Source organism: Sciurus vulgaris, assembly GCF_902686455.1.
Source record: "Sciurus vulgaris genome assembly, chromosome: 1".
Taxonomy (NCBI): domain Eukaryota; kingdom Metazoa; phylum Chordata; class Mammalia; order Rodentia; family Sciuridae; genus Sciurus; species Sciurus vulgaris.
The window spans coordinates 66267550-66288741 of NC_136461.1; the positions used below are offsets into that span (position 1 = coordinate 66267550).

Genomic DNA, 21192 nt, shown 5'->3' on the forward strand with positions numbered 1-21192 from the left:
TCTTCCATGCAATTACACTGAGTATATTTGCTCCCATATACACAGAGTAGCTACCCAGGAACATACTTATTCATTAATAGAAAATGCATACATTTAATACTTCTGAGACAAGAGAAATATTTATTCATTCATCCTTATATGCTCCCCCCTCCCAATTCTAGCAAATTCCACAGTTTCTGCTTTGTTTACCATTTTTTTTTTTTTTTAGTAGTTCAAATTTTTTTTTAGTTCAAATTCAAATATTGTTTTTTAGCATTAGTTTCTCTTCTTTCAAAGGAATTATGGAAATTGAATAGTTCATAGAAATTTAAAACAATGATATACCACATTGTAATCATTACACAGACTACATTGAACCTTGAACATTTTAGATTTATAACATATTTTGGTTAATACATTAGATTCAACCCATTAATATGCTTTTATATTTTGGAGAAATTAGATTGATATTTATAACCTTTACATGCAGTTCACCCAAACCTTCCTCACTTCTAGGTCTTGCTTGATTCTCTCCAGGGAGTTCCATCAGATTCATAATCAAAATGACAGAAACTGTAACTAACTTCTTTAGGACTGAAAATGTGTTTTTCTTTTTCTTTTGAAACAAAATAAAGTGCTTTTAAATTTAAATATTTCTTGCCCCAAACAAAACTGGAACATACTTAACCCTGAAATCTTCATATCTTGACAAACATATTTTAACAGAAAAAAAAAATCAGTTTTGGGTCATTAATGTCTTTCAAGAGTTCAGATTGGATCTAAATTGGGTTTTGCATTATTATCGTGCTCATGTTTGTACATGAAAGTTAAAAGAAAGAGGGCGACATCCAAGGATGACCAATAGGCAGTGTGTGATGTGACAGCTGACCAATAGCGGCTCTCCACAAGGCCTTCTCTGAGTTCAAAATCAATCCTGTGATCCAATTCCAATGCAGAATCAAGAAAGCCAGAACTGCTATGTGGAAGGGTCTGTGTTGCCATGGTGGTAGTAGAAGGAGAGGCAACTGGTTTCTTCTCATCTTCCATTGAGTCTTTTGATGTCTCAGATGGCTGTGATGCAGATGAACGTCCAAATCTTGAGAACAACATTCCTCCAAGCCCCTTTCCAATGCTAGCAGCCCCTAATATGCTTGCTTTGCCTATATTAGTTATAGATTCTCTGTAGTGTCTGTGGGATAAGACTGGTGAGGTCACAGGGCTTGGTATGGTTGAAATGCCTTCATTCTCTGAAATTGAGGTAGATTCTTTTGTTGGGTTGAGAAAACTTGGCTTCATTGTTTACCATTTTTATCTTCAATTCCTAGCATATTGCCTGGCACATAGCAGATAGTCAATAAGTATTTGGTGAGTGAACCAAAAATATAAAGTGAAAATATCTGAGTCCAAATGCCAGTCAAGTCTTGGCTGTTTTTTTCTTAGAGGAATCAGTCCCTTATAGGTAGGTGTATTTTTAAAATCCTAGGGCATAATTTAAGGCAACAATAATATAACAATGATATGAGAGTCTGATTTTGACCCAAGTACTATTGTGCAGAAAATACTATTTTTATTTAGTTACTGAATATTTAGGTCTGCCCTTTGATGCATTATTTCCCTGGGGAAAGAACTACTGCCCAAGTGATCTGCATGGTCTGCAATATCCTGCTTCTTTTAAGTGCCAATAAACCACCCTGGAATCCTTCAGTAGTGGATTAAAACTTTTAGAAACACTTAATGCCTCAAAATATTGGACCCTTGTGACAGATGGTTAGAGGTTTCTCTGATGATGATGATGTTTCAAGAAATAAATGAAAAGAATAAAAATAACAATTGAATTCATTCCAATATTTACTGCGTACATTTTAGGTATCAGCTTTGTACTGGGTACTAGAAATATGAAGACAAATTAAAGATACTCACAGATAAATGCATAATTATTATGCATTGTTCAAAGTGTGTAACTGGACAGGATGCAGTGGAAATACACAGGAGGGAGCAACTAAGAATTTATCTTGATGAAGATGGGGAAAAATGCACAGGTGTGAGTCCATTTTTATATGGGGTTTGGAGATGGATTGAAGTTTGTCAGTCAGAGAAAAGGGGATAGGAGTTCAAAACGAAGAGTGTTACACAAGCCATTGCTTTTAGGTCATGGTGCATCTCTGACAGCTAGATATTTGCCAGTGGTTGAAACATAGTGAATTACAGAGGTAAACTTACAGATGCACCATCACAACACCAGCTGAAGAGTTTGCACTTTGTCATACAGGCCATGAAAGTTTTAATAAGGGGTATTTATTCTTTAACCATTGATCTCAGCGGTGCAAATAAAGATACTTCTTTCTGACATTGGTCTTGATTTTCTTTCATTTGAGAGTTTTAGGTTTTGTTAGACCATCTCTGAGTCCTTGTGGCACAATGGCCCAGCACCATTTAATTTCAGTTTCATCTCCTGTTTATTTATTTTTTATTAATTTTTATAACCAAGGTATTTTTGAAGTCCTCTTATTTGTCTGTTCTGCAACTATTTGGAAGTCAAAGCTGAACTCGATGATTTGCTTCATTCTAATAGTAGCTGGGACCATTTATGGAACTGATTCTACAAAATGAACTGTTTATAATCATAGTGATCAGGAAATAGACACAGGAGACCAAAATAGCATGGCTAAGATTAAGTCAAAATAGTAGTATAGAGATGAACTCATTTCTACAAAGTCCTTAGAAAATTCCATTGCTTACTTTTGAGAATATTTTAGCCTACTTAAGGTTGGGATGAGAGATTCAGAAAAGAGAATACAAAATTCTAAAAATAACATTCCAGAATAATATTATATAATATGTACAAATTAATATCAAATGTTCAAATGCATTTAAAAAATTTTGTTAGCTAATCTATAATTTATGTACTTAAATATACTTTATTTTTTATTGAAATGCATAAATGTGTTCTGGCCTTGAGATTATTATTCACAAACGTGTAAGCAGGTTGGTTATTGATGTCAACATCTGTTCTCTCTGAGTCATTCTAGCTGTGCACATCTGACTTCTCTAGAAGTTACCATTGTTGTGGTTCTGATGTCAATTTGAATTCAAAGGATTTGAATGTCTGTATCAGTGATTCTATCACTCATTTATTTTTGTCAGTATTTAGCAGCATAACATCACTTTGCGGAAATGGAATGAAGGTCATATAGCACAGCTAATTAAGTTAAAAGTAACAGAATTGAAAAATGTAATCAACAAATTTCTCTGTTTTTCTTGTTTTCTAGGTAACAATGGCCAACATTGGCATAAATGGAAATAATTCTCTGGAGACCTGTGAAACAACACTCTTTGCTCTCCGAATGGCAACATGGAATCAAATTTTAGATCCCTGGGTATATATTCTTCTCCGGAAGGCCGTCCTTAAGAATCTCTTCAAGCTTGCCAGACGCTGCTGTGGAGTGCATGTCATCAGCTTACATATTTGGGAGCTTAGCTCTATTAAAAATTCCTTAAAGGTTGCTGCTATTTCTGAGTCACCAGTTGCAGAAAAAAATCAGCAAGCACCTAGTTTAGTAGGACAGTAAGTCAGTGTAGGACTAGAACATAATTAAGAAAAGTTTTGGCAATATTTCAATTAGATAAAAATACATAGCCTAACTGGAAAGTTCAGACCTCAGAAGGTAGTTGGTGATACTTTCTTTGGATTCAGCTTTTGAAATTTGTCAAATTAGCGTATGATTGCACATTTTCACTTGTTTTTGTCAACTGGAGATAGAATGAAATAATGCTATGGGAGTCAGATAGGAAACAATTTTGAGCTTATCTGTGTGATTGATGCTTTTGGAATAAATGAATGTGTTGAGGCCTAATGTACTTTTACTTGGCCTGTCTACTAGAGAACACCTTAACGCTACCTGCACAGTGGATTGGCTATTTTGGGATCACTGCTTTGCAGCTATTCTTCATAGACAAAGCTCACTGAAATAGAACACCCATGTGTTTTTGTCTGGTCTGTTTTATTAGTCATTATGTAGCCTCAATCAATATATGCATGACCATGGCACCTGGGATTCACTGTGGCTTATAACAAAAACCACTACATAGGCCAGGTCTGGCTCACAGGTTGTCTGATCTTGTGAATCTGTTTAGAATGGGCCCATTCTTACCATATTTGACAAATATGATTACTTTCATTTTATTATTATGAAGGTCAATTGTTTGAAGGCTTTTTTGATAAGTCACAGATTTAAAAATTTTAAATAATCTTTTCCTTTGAAAATTTTAGTGCACTGATATACATTCATATTTAGAGCTGCAGAGGCTTTAACTTAGCCCAGACATAGGCAATTTGCATGACAGTAGTTCCTAAAAAACTCTATCATGGATAATGCAAACCACCTACACCCTAGTGATAAGTGCAAAGGTGCTTTGCTGTGATCCATCATTTCTGGTCCATAGAATAAAAGACACACAGTCGACACAATATTCAAAGATTATCTGCAACTAGTCTGTTTCTGCCTTACATGCATGTGTGTACACAAATATACTCACTACAGAAAATGGAATATTCTATCGACAATATGTCCACTAAATGTGTAAGTTAGCATCTTCTAAAACCTGTGTTACAGTTTTCAGGGGGAAGATTGGAAATCAGCCAAGCTTTGGGGCATGATCAAAGGTAATAATCTCCCCAAAATTTCCAGTAATAAATCAGACTTTTTCTTTGCTTATTTGCATAATTCAATCCAAAGAATTTTAGTACTCATTTAAAAAGTCCTAGGCCCATCAGAAAATAGGGTGTAGTTCTGCTTTATAATAAGGAATTGCATTTCTAAAAAAATGTCTTGCTTTCATTAAATTGGGTCTCTTTAAAAATTAATTTTCTGTGAGAAACTATTTTCAGACTCTAAGAAATTCTGTGAATTCAGATAGACTTAATTTATTGTATTTATAAATTTGTTTTTTATTGGTAATTTACATTGGAAGTCATTGTTAACTTTTATGGATTTTGGCAAATTTCTTGGGTAAATTAAAAGAAATTAAGCAAATAACCTCATTGAAGATTTGAAGGCAATACTTTTTCTGTGAATCTAAAGCAGAATCACAACACACTGGCACATGATATACTTAATTTAAGGCCAGTAAATGATTAATCTTGCAAATTTATTCTCATATGTAGAGCACATACTATATACTAGATCAGTACTTGTCAAATTGAATTATAGACAAAAATTTCTTGATGCAAATTGGATGTGGAATTGCAAAGTTTTTGAATGTTTCAGTTTAAACTGACAGTGACATATTGGTCATTATGGTATATGTATATATACATGTATGTATGTGTGTGTGTGCATGTTTAGGTATACAATACATGTTTAAAAAGAAGCCACTGCAATTTGTGATTGCTATTACATTGCGTAAATGTTCTCATGTGTTTCAAGAGTACTTAAAGCCAAGACAAACTTGCAGATGGTTCATTTACTTTCAAAGCAGATATTTATTTTCTACAACTACTTAAGAATATTGGTGTCCTGTGAACTGAATCACAAGGGACCAGATCTCTACCTTCCCTTGTCGTGTTGGATAAAAAACCTGCAGCAAATATTTCCAGGTATTTCAACTGGGGTAGGCGCTGAGAAGAAACTCATTCAGAGGTCCCAGACCTCTTTTCCCAGAGCCTTCAAATGTAATGTCAAAATTGTTGCTGTATTGGTGTCATCTAGCCATTTGTATCTGAACTGAGACCTGTGACATGACCATGTGTGGGATGCAAAGCTTTGGGGAGTGACAACGGAGTCAGTTTGCATATTCTAGAAAGATTATCTGTGTTATGTGAGCATTGTTTTAGGGCAACCTAATTGATTTTAAGATGATGTTAAACACATGATACTGACATCAAAACTGGAAAAAAAATAAGTAAAAGAACATGTTTGCATGATTTAGAATTTTATTCCAACGAAAGCATAATTAAAGGAAGCAAACAAACATAAGAATGGGCATAGCTGATTTCAGAATTTGTTTCTGTTGTTATATATGCTGCATATAGTTTGGCAATTTTCTGTATAATTAATAATAGAGGGTAACATCCACCAATAACTTTCATTAATGTTCCAAGTGGAAGTAAACTTGTTCTGATTCCTGGAAATAAATAGTAAAAATAATTTCAACAGGTTCACCAGTTTGAATGTTTTAAAATTTATAACAAGACCTTCAAGGTAACTGAATTTCCCTTTGCATTGGACAAAGTAGTAATCATGCAACTTTGAATGCTATGTGAGCTTATGATTTCTGAAGAATTATATTATTCTAGGCAAAAGCTAAACTTGTCAGACTTTTTTAGAATCTCTGTGAATTTGTTTAAAAAATAAGATAAAAATGCATATGGATTTTTATGATTATGAATACAAAGAAAATGCTGACTCCTGGTATCCGGAAACATCAAATGTTTTACTGAAGGGTTCAATTAAGTGATAGAGATATGCCCCTTGAAATTTCTTTCTAGAGATGGAAAGTTGCTTGTAATGATTTATGTAACTAAATTGGAAAATTCCTAAATGTCAGCGTGTGTGTGTGTGTGTGTGTGTGTGCGCGCATATATATATATATGTGTGTGTGTGTGTGTGTGTGTATCTATATATATATATATAGATAGATAGAAAGAGAGAGAGAGAGAAGAGAGAGAGAGCGAGGAATCTGTGGTATGTAACAAGTAGTCTTGTTTGTTTATTTTCAGACTTAAAAAGACAAACTTGCTTTAGTTTTGTGTGTAATTTGAATTTACAACCTTAATAATAGCACTTATTAAGAGTGCATATAGAGTGAGCCTTTTGTGAAAACTGCTCTAGCTTCACCTGTGCACTATCACTGCTCCAATTAATTAACCGTCTAGGGTTAAAATATCAAGGCTGGGCATGTATATTTTCTTGCTCCCTCATCTGGGTATCAGAAGACTTTGTCACCTGGTTAATAATGTTGAACTTCAACTCATTACTGACACATTTTAATAGTAAATGAAATGTGTTTTTCTTTGTTATGTGAATAATTGTATTTTGTGCTCTTCATATTTGCTGGTTTATATAAGAGATTAAATCATGATGTGTATGTGTTTTTGCTTACATCAGTATGCAACCATGTAATTTTAGTGCTTTGAATAGCCTGAAACTTTAATGACTTTATAATAAACGTGGACTAACCTTTTTTGAGAGTGGTTATTTTGAAGATGGTCATATAAAACTGTCAACTCTTGAACCTGAATTCCTGTTTTTACCAGCTGTTAGATGGGAAGAGTTTCAACTTAGTGTCCATTTATTGCTGTCTGTTATTCCTTCCCTGCCCACTCTTCTGCAACATCTAAGTTTCTTTTACCTGAGTCTTACCATAGTTTCATAATTTAGATGGGATTGTTTCTAAAATCGGGTGGCCTAGGTATGGTCTTGGATAGCCTAGTTAGGTCTAGGATAGCAAACGACCCCTATATCTTAGTGTCACAAACTCAGAAATGTTCCTAGGTCATCTGTGACTCCCATCCACTCTAAAGTGGAGCTCTCATCATTATAATTACTTCAAAGAACTCAAGTGACCAAATATCCACCATAATATAGGGGAAACAACAGGACATGATGAATCATGCACAGATTGTTAGAGCTTGCACCCAGAAGGAATACATATTTACTTACACATTTCAGGACTTCAGGCAGGTTAATACACCAGGAAGAGGACTGAAAATAGTTGATAGATAGCACTAATGATTTCAACATTCAATAAAAATGTTTTAATTCTTGCCTTCCTATTGATGTTTAAGCAGGAACCATTTATTTTTGAAAATGTATTTTTAAATTTAGGAATATAATGTCATAAAACATAAATAGTGAGAAGCATGCTGTTATAATCTATAAAGATAAGGCCGTTCTGATAATGCAAAATAGCACCATTGTTTTAGTTCTGAAATTTCATTCCTACCCTAATTTCCTCCCCCAACTTCAAACAAATTAGATGTGAAAAATGTATGCAGAAAGAGATTAGAAGAACAAGGGGTGATATGTATTGATAATAAAAAATTATGCAAAAACAAGGTCAACATAAATCAGCTAAGGTTTAGTGGATCTCAAATCTCTTACTAGTTTCAAAAGGATTTTTCTCAAAATGTATACAGGCAAAATCACACTAGTGTCTGGGAATATTACTTACATTTTGTCACTCTAACCAAAGTTTTTCTTTTTCTCAAGAAAGAGTTCAAGGCCATTTGGATTAATTCTACATTTACCTCCCTACGCTTCTAATGTTTATAATCTTCTTTGATCCTGGTATTTTCCACTCTTGTCTGACTCCTGTTGGTGTTACAATAATTTCCTACTCTAGTAAAATGAATCTTTAATCAGTCTGGCTTTCTAGGATGGTGCTGGGTATTCATTTTCTCAATAAAATATAGCATTCATACTTTTCTTCTGGGACAAGTAAATTATTTTAATGGGTTTTATTAGAAATAATTGAAATGACAGTTGAGAATAAATGGACCAAGAACAAATTAAAATACTTGGACATAAAATCCTCTAAAGGCACTAAAAATCAAGGTCTTTTATACAAGTCCAAATAAATGGTATTTCTAAGGTAAGAAAAAAAAAAAAAAAAAGAAAGCAAGTTAAAAGAAAAAAAGCTATAGAAGCAAAAGTCCAGGTTGTGCTTTTGCAAAACACAATCCCTCTCTGTCCTCTGGAGAAGATGTCATTGGTCACTGGGTGCCTTACACAGGACACCAAAAACAGAGATAAAATGTTCTATGTAATTGTTTCTCCAAATGTATTTTTCTGAATCTCATATACTAATTTGTAAAACTTGGACTATTAGAAGAGCTGAAAATATCAAGACAGTTTTCTTAAAATTGAGACATTTGTTACCACTTTATGAGTTTAATTTTATAAGATGAGTAATTTTCTCACAGATACTCAGAAAATAGAAAGTTCAAAAATATTCAGAGAATTATAGAAACTAAAGTTAGAAGCAATTTTTATCTATTTGCTTTCTAAATTGAAGTTAGGCAGATATTAAAAATGTCTTTTAGTAATGTTTTTTGGTGAGGACTTATGAAATAATGTTTCTCTTTATGCAGAATTCTCTACAAGACCTAGCTATGTATTCTGAATCAATTTTTGACTTGTGGTGCACACCTCCCATTTCTCATTAATCCATTGATTAGAAAAGTGATGATCAGGAAGGGTTTTCCAAGAAGACCCCTATGTACCAGGGTCCTGAGGCAAGAATATGTGAGGTGGCTGTGCTTTTGTTCTATAATATATAGTCCAACTATAGAATCAAATAGTTTTTGGTCCCTGTGTCTCCTGAACATGCTGCGAGCTCATTCTCTGGTCCTGTGGAGAGGAGCAGTTTAGTATTTTACTGATTTAAGCCCAGTATGACTTGCATCCAACTAAAATATAAATATACTGTGAACTAGCTTGCCTTTTCTAAAAGAACCTATGATGGATTGTGATTCAATTCAGAATTAAGACAGTGGTTCATTCTGACCAGTGAAGCAACACCAACCACTTAGCCTATGGTCTGGTGTTGCTATCATTCACTTTTACATGTGTTTTAGGAACTTTCCAGATTCCTGATTTGTGGAGGTAGGTAGAGCAGAGCAGGGAGAGGATTTTAATGTCTGTAGTCTCAGAAGAAATGTTTCTCCAATTTTAAGAATGGAAGATAATCTGTCATCATATTACATTGCTTTTGGAGATCATTTATCTCTCATAAGCACTACCAGTAATTCTTTATAGTAGATTATTACCATCCCTTGAAATTCAACATTTCTATTTATACTATGAGTAAATTTTGCAAGTAGGTAGGAAAGCCATTATAAAGTATTAACACCATCTGAGATATAGTCTATGATTAGAACTCCACTGTCTAATGACAAAAAAAGAGAGAGCGAGAGAGAAATCAGTTTTTATTCTGATGTTTAAGAGATGGCAGGTGGTAGTTGAGCCCCAACATCTAAGCTTCTTCATTTTGCTCCTCATTACATTAGCCACTGCAAATCAAGTAGCCTATGTGGGTTTTTCTCCTACCACTTTGTTCTCCAAAGGGTACCACTCTGACCATGTACATTAAATATGAAATTTTCTTTCTGAAAAATAATTATGGCTATTTTACTCTCTTGCTTTCAAATTGTATTCTTTCTCCACTGCCTTCAGGATCAAGTCCAAACTACTTAGAGTAACAAACAAAATTCTTCTACTTTGTCTTTAGTAGATCCTTTCTGGAGAGTCTAGGCAGCCTGAAAACCATATTCTCTGCTCTAATATTTCTGAGTCCCCTCGGATCATCAGAGGTGTTTATTAATAGCTATGCCTGTACCCTGAGACTAAATGGAGTTGACCACATGCCTCTTCATTAAGTTGTGATAAAGCTTATCAGTTGTCTATTTTGATCTTTACTGTGGTATGACAATTCCATTTTATTATTATATATTTTCAAATAGACAAAATCTAGTTGGAGAAGCTGTTTGCTTAAATGTGCAGGGAAATGATTAAAATACCAGCCTTCTAGAACTCAGGCCATGTTGCTTTTCTGGAGAAAAATTAAATACAGTAAACAAAGTGCCTTTTGAATCCCTAATTTATGGGTTGAATATTGGAACTATTATTAAGAATTTTATTTGTTTGATGTTATTTAAAAGTGATTAAGGATTCTATATTCTATATATATTATATATTACATTTTATATGATATATATACCATATATTATATGTATATCTCCAAAATACTCTTCTGTCAATTTTTTGTTCTTCTAGGAATATGCTTATCAAGTTTAAATTGGCATTGTAAGTATATTTAATAAATGAACAATAATAATGAATGCCCTCTTTTAACCAATTTTTTTTTTTGCCATTGTGACTAAAAGACCTGACAAGAACAATTTTAGAGGAGAAGTTTATTTTGCTCATGGTTTCAGAGGTCTCAGTCCATAGACAGCCAACTCCCTTGTTCTGAGCCCAAGGGGAGGCAGAATATCATGATGGAAGCATGAGGAGGATGAAAGCAACTCGTACCTGCCAGCAAGAAGGGGAGAGAGAGAGAGAGAGAGAGAGAGAGAGAGAGAGAGAGAGAGGGAGAGAGGTGGGGAGGGGAGACTTCTCCTCACACCACAGACAAAATATAAACCTCAAAGGAAAGCCCCAGTGACCCACCTCCTCCAGCCATATCCTGACTGCCAACAGTCACCGCCCAGTTAATGCCTCTCAGTGGATAACACATTGATTAGGTTACGGCTCTCATAACCCAATCCTTTCACCTCTGAAGCTTCTAGATTATCTCACACATGAGCTTTTGGGGGGCACCTAATATTTAAACCATAATATATACATTAAAAATATTAGTTTTCACTTGATAATTGACCTAAGAAGGTTTTGAGCAGTAATGTCATTTGACATTAAATTGATGCTTGTGTACTTCTACACCAAACATAGGAGGGTAGCTGGGAAAGGGGAATATGTGTGTAAAGGGAAGAGGGTAGGAATTTATTTCTTAAGTATACTCTAACCCAGGTATTGGTGCACATTTCTAATTCTCCAAAAAAGACCCTGAGACTGTTATTAATAGCACTGTTTTATAATAACACTGAAGTACAGAAAAGTATCTTGTAGGTTTCTAATATCTTGTAGGAGACTTTGTACATCACCTCATAAATTTACCATTATATGGTGATGTGGTAGAAAATTAGGTTAGTGTAACAAAATCAAAACAAAAAATGTCCAAAGCAAAAAACAAACAAACAAACAAAAAGCAAGGCAAAACAAAACAAAACAAAAACCAAGAGCCAAACAAAATAAACAAAAATAGTTAGGCCAATTGCACTGATAAATTGTTGGTAAGCAAGACAAGAGAACCTAAGATAGCCAAGTCCCTCCAGTGACATCTGAATTTCATTTGTGTCATAGGAATGTTAAATGACTTTACTCTGGGAATTACTGGACTGTGGCATACAAATGATTCTAAACATTTCCAAGTTCAGTTTTACAAACTGTCTGCACTACTTTCATATCTAGAGATAAATCACAAAGAATTGATTAGTTCAGCACTTGGGAAAGGAAGCAGAAGATTCAGTTACAGAAATCATTCAGTTCTAGATATTTGGAAACTTTCTTATGCACTTGGAAGGGCTATGGGGAAGCATTATATTCTCTTTGATTTTGATATTTTGTGTTTTCAGGATTCCTGTATTCATAAAATGACTTCCTTAAAACTGTAACACATGAAATAATAACTGTTAATTGATACTGCTTAAAGTTTTCTTTGATGGATAACTGTTAACTGATACAGTGTAAAAGAAGGTTTCTTTGGCCAAATACATTTGAGAAATTCATTCAAAATCTACTTGAGGGCATGTAAAAACATACAATAGGATAAAAATAGACCCATTTAATGTCTTGAATAATATATTATTGAGGGTAAAAATTTTTGGTTTGTCGTACTTACTAGAATTCCTTAACACCATTTTGGAAACACTGTTGATGATAAGAAGCAGAACAGAGTTTCTTGATGTCATTGGCTATAATTTGTGACTTTTTTTGGAGTACTACTACCACCTTAGATTCCAGTTAAATAAGGAAAGTTCTAGAGCAGACAGTCATAAAATAATATAAATTCCAAATATCATCAGTGCGACTCTGCATTCTTGGTCTTTGCTACAGCAACTCAAGACAGTTTACTGATTTCTGAACATTTATGTTGATCAAGAAGGAGAATAACCAGGAAAGATTAAATGAAGTCAATTAGAAGACTAGATAAAAAAATGCTTACATTTTTGCTTTGCTTTCTATATTTACTTGCTTGTTCCTTAAGAGAAGTATATTTCATGTTCTCTTGTTCAAAAAGAGTGCTTGAGGTGATTTGATTTTTGCATGTCTGAGATAGTTATCAATTGAGTAAGGTGTTAAATGGAAACTGAGAAGAAAAATTTTACCATTCTATTTATTATGTAGATTTAGGAAATTTCTTCAGGGCTGCAGAAAGTTTTAATCTAATATCAAATATGTTTGACCATAATCTTCTCTTCCTATCTGTAATTCTTCCAATTATTTTTCCCACATCAAATCAAGTCCAAACACTGATCCAATCATGAAATATGTAGATTTAGCCCACAGAATAAAGAAACCAGGTTCCCAGAGCTGATCATAACCCAGGGTAACTAGTGGAAAGGCATAGCATAGTAAATATGTATTTTACCAATAAGGTACAAAACAGAGCAAAGAAAAAGAAGAAACTAATAAGGATGTAGTGTTTCTCTTAGGTTGACTACTTGCCTATTTCCTTTCATATTGTTTGAGGATTTTTAGGATATGAATTCTTGAAATTCTTGGAAATATCAAAGATTAAGTTTTACAGATTTTCAGATATGTGTGAGAATAATCTTGACCAGACAAAACAAAATACCTGACATAATTTTAACATCAGTTATGGTGCCTCAAGATTCTTGTCAATGATTTGAAGCAAAATGGCTAATATCAGGCTTGTACACATTATGAGGTATTTGAAGGATCAAAGCACTGCACTATTTTCCAGAAAGGGCTGCTGCTCTTTTTGACAGTCAGTGACTCTTCAAGGGGTTGGAAAGAAGGGATGAAAACAATGGTCATCATATTCATGGATGAACCCACAGGACTGAAGTTTCTATTAAAAGTGGTTCATTTTTCTAGTGATTCGTTTTTGTTTTTCTTTTTGCAGAGGGAGAAAAGTGTTCCCTGACTGGAAATCTCTATTAACTATTAGAGTGGGTTTCCCTGAGGACTAAGCTACAATGGCATTTCTCTTCTGAGTTGATACATCCACCAAGAACTTCACATCTTACTTCAGATGGCTATTGCTTCATGCAAGAACCACACAGAAAAGCTTAAAACATAGCCTTAGCCCAAATTTTAAACAATGGTTTAAACTAGATTTATGTCTAGTTAGCAGGGTTCAAGAGCTGCAGTTTTGCCCTTTGGTATTAATATTGTGAATGTGCAAGTATGAAATTGCTTTTGCTAAAATGTAAGATAAATTTCCATGAAATGAAATATTCTAAATCAAGATTTTAGGACTCTGCTCTTGATGTGATTCTGCTTGTTGCTCCTATTACCTTAATATTGCAAAGTGAATGTCTAGAGAGAGATCAGGATACCAGGTGTGTAGGCAAAGATGTTTACATAGGTTTAAAAGAAGATTAAAGAGCATTCAATAAACTAAGAGGTGTTTTTTTTTTCTAGAAAAAATACTGACAAACTCATTTGTCAAAGAAATGAGTTCACAGAAATCAAATATACCACGTAAAACCATGTGATAAACTTTAAAGAAGACACTCATAGTTTTAGAAAAGAAAACCCTGATACTTACTGAAAATAGTTGAAAAACCAATAAAGTAAGAGGAGTTGATGAAATTGCGAAAACGAACAATGGAATAAATGCCAGGGTTGGGAGGTTCCTGGAAAGCCCTCTGACCATGGCTAGGCTGACTGCCCCCAGTGGCCTGACCTTGAGCCAGCTCCAGCGTCCTTGCTGCGCTCATTACAGATTCCAGTTCTCTACCCTCACAGCTTTCCTCTGCTCCGTTGTAATTTGGATGAGAAACAGAAATAATTCCTTGTTCTTTCTCTGTGTTTTTCCTTATTCCCTCTGTCTTCAGTTTTTCTAAAATGCTTTTTAAAATCAAAGTTCAATTGTTGGAAAACACATTGCTGGAGAAAAACAAAAGAATTGTGTGGCCAAATACATCATTTCTTTTGCTCTGTAGCTTGCTTATTCTGCAAGTTGGATTCCAAGATTTGCTTTGTTCTTTCAGCCTTACCATTACTTTGTAAATCAATTGATTTTATTAAATCCTTTCTGCAAATAGAAAACTCTTTTTTTCTGGTCCAGGAATCAGCTAAATGAAGCCCATTATGGAAGATCTTTTGTTAATGATTTGTAATCCTTGGTCTCTCACATTTTGAATTCTTTAATGTGATATTCCTGGAATCAAAATGATATTTTGGAGTTTTGACTATGTTTATGATGTTTTAAAGAAGTTCTAAAAATCCCAGAGTCTCAAAAGGCCTACCCTTTATAATCAAGTACATTAGTCACTAATTGAATGACCCAATCTTGGTGTGTCCCTCTTCAATATCCTCTTCAATATCAATTAATCGTTAGAATGCATCACAGAACTCACTAGGTGTAGAATGTTGTACAGAGGGCACTTTGAAATCAAGGTGAAAACTTTGAAATGTAAATGAAGGAACCAATGAGTAGACTCAGAGCAAAATCAATTTCAAATATGCTTTTTATTTATAAATTGAAAGTTTTGTGCACTAAGTGAGAATTAAAGAATCATATTTACAAAGCAGAATAGGCAAGGCTATGCATGCTCTTGCTCTTGGGTTACATTAAAGCTTTCTTGATGAGCAGATATGTTTATTTACTTTTTTAATTTTATTTTTTTAACTTGTTCTAATTAGTTATACATGACAGTAGAATGCATTTTGACACACTGTACACAAATGGAGCATATACAACTTCTAGTTATATATGGTACAGAGTCATACCAGTAGTGTAATTGCATATTTACAATTGCATATTTACAATAATAATGTCTGTCTCATTCCACCATCCTACCCATCCCCACACTTCCTCCCCTCCCCTCATTCTCCTCTGCGCAATCCAAAGTTCCTTCATCTTCCCCAGGCTCCCCATTATTATGGATCAGCATCTGCTTATCTGAGAAAACATTTGGTATTTGGTTTTTTGGTTTTGGTTTATTTTGCTTAGCATGATATTCTACAGCTCCATCCATTTACTTGCAAATGCCATAATTTCATTTTTCTTTAAGGCTGAGTAATATTCCATTGAGTACATATACCACATTTTCTTTATGCATTCATCTGTCTAAGGGCATCTAGGTTGGTTCCATAGTTTAGCTATTGTGAATTGAGTTGCTATAAACATTGATGTGGCTGAATCACTGTAGTTTGCTGATTTTAAGTCCTGGTATAAACCAAGGAGTGAGGTAGCTGGGTCAAATGGTGGTTCTATTCCAAGTTTTCTGAGGAATATCCATACTGCTTTCCAGAATGGTTGCACCAGTTTACAGTCCCACCAGCAATGTGTGAGTGTGCCTTTTTCCCCACATCCTCACCAACACTTATTATTGTTTGTATTCTTGATAATTGAAATTCTGACTGGAGTGAGATGAAATCTTAAAGTGGTTTGATTTGCACCTGTCTAACTACAAGAGATGATAAACATTTTTTTCATGTTTGTTGATGGATTGTATTTCTTCTTCTGTGAAGTGTCTGTTCAGTTCTTTAGCCCATTTATTGATTGGGTTATTTGCTTTTTTGGTGTTAAGTTTTTTAAGTTCCTGGAGATTAGTGCTCTATCTGAGGTGAGCATGGTAAAGATTTTTATCCCATTCTATAGGCTCTCTCTTCATGTTATTGTTTGTTTTCTTTGCTGAGAAGAAGCATTTTAGTTTTAATCCATCCCATTTTTGAATTCTTGAATTTACTTCTTACACTTCAGGATGTTAACTCTTAAGGTATGGTTCATAATCCTGAGCCAGTAAAACTAGAATTGAAGTGATTTCTGATGTAATTGGAAGTCTATCAGATTAATGTACATGGCAGATTCCACAGGTTAGTCATAATAAACACTTTGACTTATTTGCTCCTGGGAAGACAGTTGGCTTCTCATAGGAGAGATCAGGACACATCCATCAGTGCCCAAGACCAAAACTAGAAGAAGCAAGCTGCACATTCCTCCCAAACAATTCTGGGGTTATGTTAATCCGATTGTTTGATTTTATGATTCTTAAGACTCCAGTGAAAGGCAGAAATGAGGAAAGTACAAGTGGAGGCCAGGAGAGTTCTCCATTTTTAGAGGTATATGTTCTTCTAAATTGGAGCAGAGAAGAGACCTAGAAAACAGTGAGATGTGATATTATGGTGGTGACTACACTAAGGAGAGACTTCTCAAGGGACAGGTAGTTTCTGAAGTGAACACATACATTAGTGAGTGAGAATTGTTCTGAAAACTGATATAGCACCTATAAAGCACATTATTTGAGGCTTGGTCTGTATAACTTCACAGGGTAGCACCTATATATAATGAATAAAGAAATGTGTAAAATGTAATAAAGATGTGTCTCCATCAAAATTCAGGTTGAAGCTTAATCCCCATTTTGCTGGTTTTTAGAGGTGGGTAAGTGACATTAAGCAAGATGACTAAAGAGAACTGTCTGTCACTCATTTCCCTTATAAAAAGGAACCAAAATAAAGAATAAAAAAAAAAAATTCCAACTAGAGTGACAGAGGAAGTACACTGGAAAGTAGCAGGAAAATGGTGACATTCCTTTGAAGCATGAAAACCCAAGACAGCATCATAGAGAGAAAAGTGAGTCATCTTGCCTTTTATACAGTCTTCCCTGCCCAAATAGGTTCAAGGCAAGACAGACTTCTCCTCAGAGAGAAAAGGTAAGGTCTCCACTTTATCCCCAGTAGTCCACATTTTTACTGAAATTAACTACACCAGAGACTCCATTGAACCTCACAGGCTGTGAACAGTTTGAAGAGTTGCCTGGAGTTCATGTGGTTGTACCATCATAGAGTGGGAGCCTGCAATGTGTACCACTCACCTGCCCTAACCTAAGCTGTTTTGACTTGGTGCCGTCTTGAAATTGGACCCATTATTAGAGTCCTGCAGAAACTGCCCTGGGACTGGTAGTCAAAATTTATTTTTATTCTTGAGACTTCACATTCATTCCACCATGCTCACATGGGTGACTAAAATAATACTACTCTGCTTGCTCAAAGCATAGACCAGAAGAAAGGCCAAAACCCTGGTTTCTAAACTCACATAGTGACCTATCTTCCAAGGAAAAAATAGGCTTTCTCAAAGAGAAGCCAAAACACAGTTGGTTGTCCTGCCCTACAGCTAGGTGATGACTCTACCCTATTCCCCAGTGAGCTGTTGATAACTAGCCAGCTAGTAGCATCTGCATGCCTCTGAGCCAGACCCAATGTCAGAGAGAGAGAGGGAGAGAGAAAGAGAGAGAGATATCATTAAGCAAACAAACAATCACATTATGGGAGTTCCAGAGGGAGAAGAGGTGGAGAAAGACAAAGAAAACATATAACAAAAGAATGGCAGAAAACTTTTCAAGTTTTGGGAGAGATATTGGCTTCCATATGCATGAAGCTCAAATAACCCCAATGAGACTCAACCCAAAAGTCAAGTTGTCAAAAGTTAAAGACAAAGAAAAATTTTAAAGTATCTAGAGAAAAATGGTAAGTTACATGTAAGGGAAGCACACTAACATTAGATATTTTAGCAGAAACCAAGCAGGCCAAGAGAGAGTAAGGTAATGTTATTGTTTGTATATGAGGTATTTCCTTAAAAGCAGGAATCTTGAGGTAAAATGATTAGATTATGAAAGATGTAACCACGTCAGTGGATTAATCCATTTGATTGATTAATAATTTGAATGTACCACTGGATATTAACTATAGGCAGATGGGCATGGTTGGAGGTAGTAGGTCCCTAGTGGTATACTCTTGGTGATTATATCTTATCCCTGGCTTCCTGCTCTCTTTCTTTCTCTGCTTCCTGGCTGCCATGAGTTGAACCAATTTTCTCTGCCATGCCTTTCTGCCATGATGTTCTGTCTCACCTCAGGTCCAGAGAAATGGAATTGGCTGAACATGAACTGAACTTCTAAAACCATGAGCCCCAAATAAACTTTTCCTCCTCTAGTTGTTCTTGTCAGGTATTTTGGTCACAGTAACAAAAGGCTGACTAACACAAGTGATATACTCAGAATGCTGAAAGAAAAAAAAATAAAGAAAAATCTGCTGACCAACAATACCATATCCAGCAAAGTGATTCTTCAAAAATAGAGGAGAAATTGCTTCTCAGACACACATAACTAAGATATTTGTCTCCCCATTAGACTGGCCTTACAACAAATACTTAAGGGACTCCTATATATAGAAGTGGAAGAATGATAATTACTATGATAAAAATCATACAAAAGTGTAAATCTTACTGAGTACACTAGATACACAAATGAGAAAGAGAAAGAAATGAAACCTTATTGCTATGGAAAAACAGCAAATTATAAAGATCAACAACAGGAGAGGCAGAAGGGAACAAAGTTATACAACCAAACAAAACCAAAACCAAAACAAAACCACCTCAGAGAACAATGGACAAAGTAACAAGAGTAGGTTGTTACCTATCAATAATAACCTTGAACACAAATGGAATAAATCCCCCAAATAAAATATATAAATTGTTGAATGAATAAAAAAAGAAGGTCCAACTGTATACTATGTATAAGAAACTCACTTCACTGGTGAAGACATGCATAGACTGAAAACAGAAGGAAAAGGATTTTTCATGCAAATGGAAACCAAAAATGACCAGGAATAGTGTTTTAATCTCCTTTACTTTGGTATGACCAAAATACCTGACAAGAATAATTTATAGGAAGGAAAGTTTATTTTGGCTCACCTTATCAGCCAAGTTCAGTCCATGGCAGGCTGCCTTTACTCTGAAAAAGTGCATGTAGTTTTAAAACTTAAATATAATTTACATGTAATAATTTATTCACAGGGCTTAAGTATTCAGTTTGATTGACTTCAATGTATGTGTGTACCCCTCAATTAAAACAAGATAGGATATTTCCACACCCCAGACAAAAGTTCTGTTGTTCCCTTTCTCCAGTCAACCACCTTCCTACCAAGAAGGAATTACTTCTGATTTCTATCATGAAAGATTAATTTTGTCTGTTCTTGGAAGTCATATAAATGGAATGTTTCTATCATGAAAGATTAATTTTTCTGTTCTTGGAAGTCATATAAATGGAATCATGCACATATATTACAGTTTCTGGCTTTTTAACTCAGCAAAATGTTTTGGAGATTAATTCATGAATCAGCAATTTGTTCCTTTTAATTGTTAGTGCTCCACTGTTTGAACATATAGTTCATTTATCTTTTTTTCCTGTTGATAGACATCTGAGCTCTTTTGCATTTTGTATGTTATAATAAAGTTACCAAGAACACATAAGTACAAATCATTTTGTTTATATGTTTACATTTATATTAGGTAAATAGGAGTAGAATTGTGAGGTCAGAGTGGACACAAGGTTTTCAAAAAGCTTTGGCTATTTATTTATATATCATTTAAAAATTATTTTAACTGATACATAAAAAAATAAAAATTTTAAGTTTAATGGAGTACTCGGTAATGTTTCAATATATGTATACATGGTGTAATGTTTAAATTAGGTTAAACATATCTATTTCCTTGAACAATTATCATATGTTTATGGTGAAAACAAAAATCCTTTCTTCTAGCTTTTTGAAATGTACAGCACATAAGCACTATCTATACTCACCCCATTGTGCAATAGCACAACAGAATTACTTGCTCCTACCTAACCATAACATAATACCCATTGATCAAATCCCAGCTCCTCCCTTCCCCAAGCTCTTCATCTCTGGTAACCACCATTTGACTTTCAACTTCCATGAGATCAACTCACATGTGAGTGTCATGAAGTACTTGTCTTTCTATGCCTGACTTATGTCACTTAACGATCTCTAGTTCCATCCATGTTGTCATGAATGACATAATTTCATTCTTTTTATGGCTGATTAGTATTCCATGGTGTATATATACCATTTTTTAGTTATCCATTCCATTCATCAGTTGATGGACACTTAGGTTCTTTTAGTTTCTTAACTATTGTGAATACCATCAACAATGTGAGTGTACAGATACTGTTTTTCATGTACTGATCTCATTTTCTTTGGTTATGTACCAAATAGTGGAGTTGTGGATCATTTGGTAATTCTATTCAAATATTTTGAGGAAGCTCCTTATTTGAGTAATTTTATTAACATGTTTTCATTTCTATAGGTAAATGGCCAGGGTGAATTGAAGGGTTCTAAAGTAGAATAACCATATTTGTTCACCAAAGTGGATGTATAATTTTCCACTTGTTAGCAATATATGTGGATTTCATTTCTATATCCTCACCAAAATTTATCAGTCTATTTTTATTATAGCCATTCTAGTGAGTATAAAATGTTATGTAATGTTTCATGTGCATTGTAACTATTTATACATTGATATTTGTCTATTTTCTAATTGTCTTTCATTGTGATTTGTGAGAGTTCTTCATATAATCTGCATGAGTCTTTGGCCAGACAT

At 34.5% G+C, this 21192-nt stretch overlaps 1 protein-coding gene and 1 long non-coding RNA gene across 2 annotated transcripts in view; both read left to right on the forward strand.

The window, feature by feature from the left end:
• The window catches only part of PTGFR (prostaglandin F receptor), a 39789-nt gene extending 35158 nt beyond the window's left edge, over positions 1-4631 (forward strand). The window contains exon 3 of the mRNA XM_079148560.1: positions 3249-4631. Within this exon, the coding sequence (XP_079004686.1) occupies positions 3249-3548 (300 nt within the window). The 3' untranslated portion in view covers positions 3549-4631. The remainder of the gene's footprint in view (positions 1-3248) is intronic.
• A 6-nt stretch (positions 4632-4637) lies between these two features.
• Positions 4638-7157, forward strand: LOC306666451. The gene is made up of 2 exons (XR_013765305.1): positions 4638-6572; positions 6613-7157. It is a non-coding gene; the product is annotated as an uncharacterized lncRNA (long non-coding RNA).
• Positions 7158-21192: the final 14035 nt, after the last annotated feature.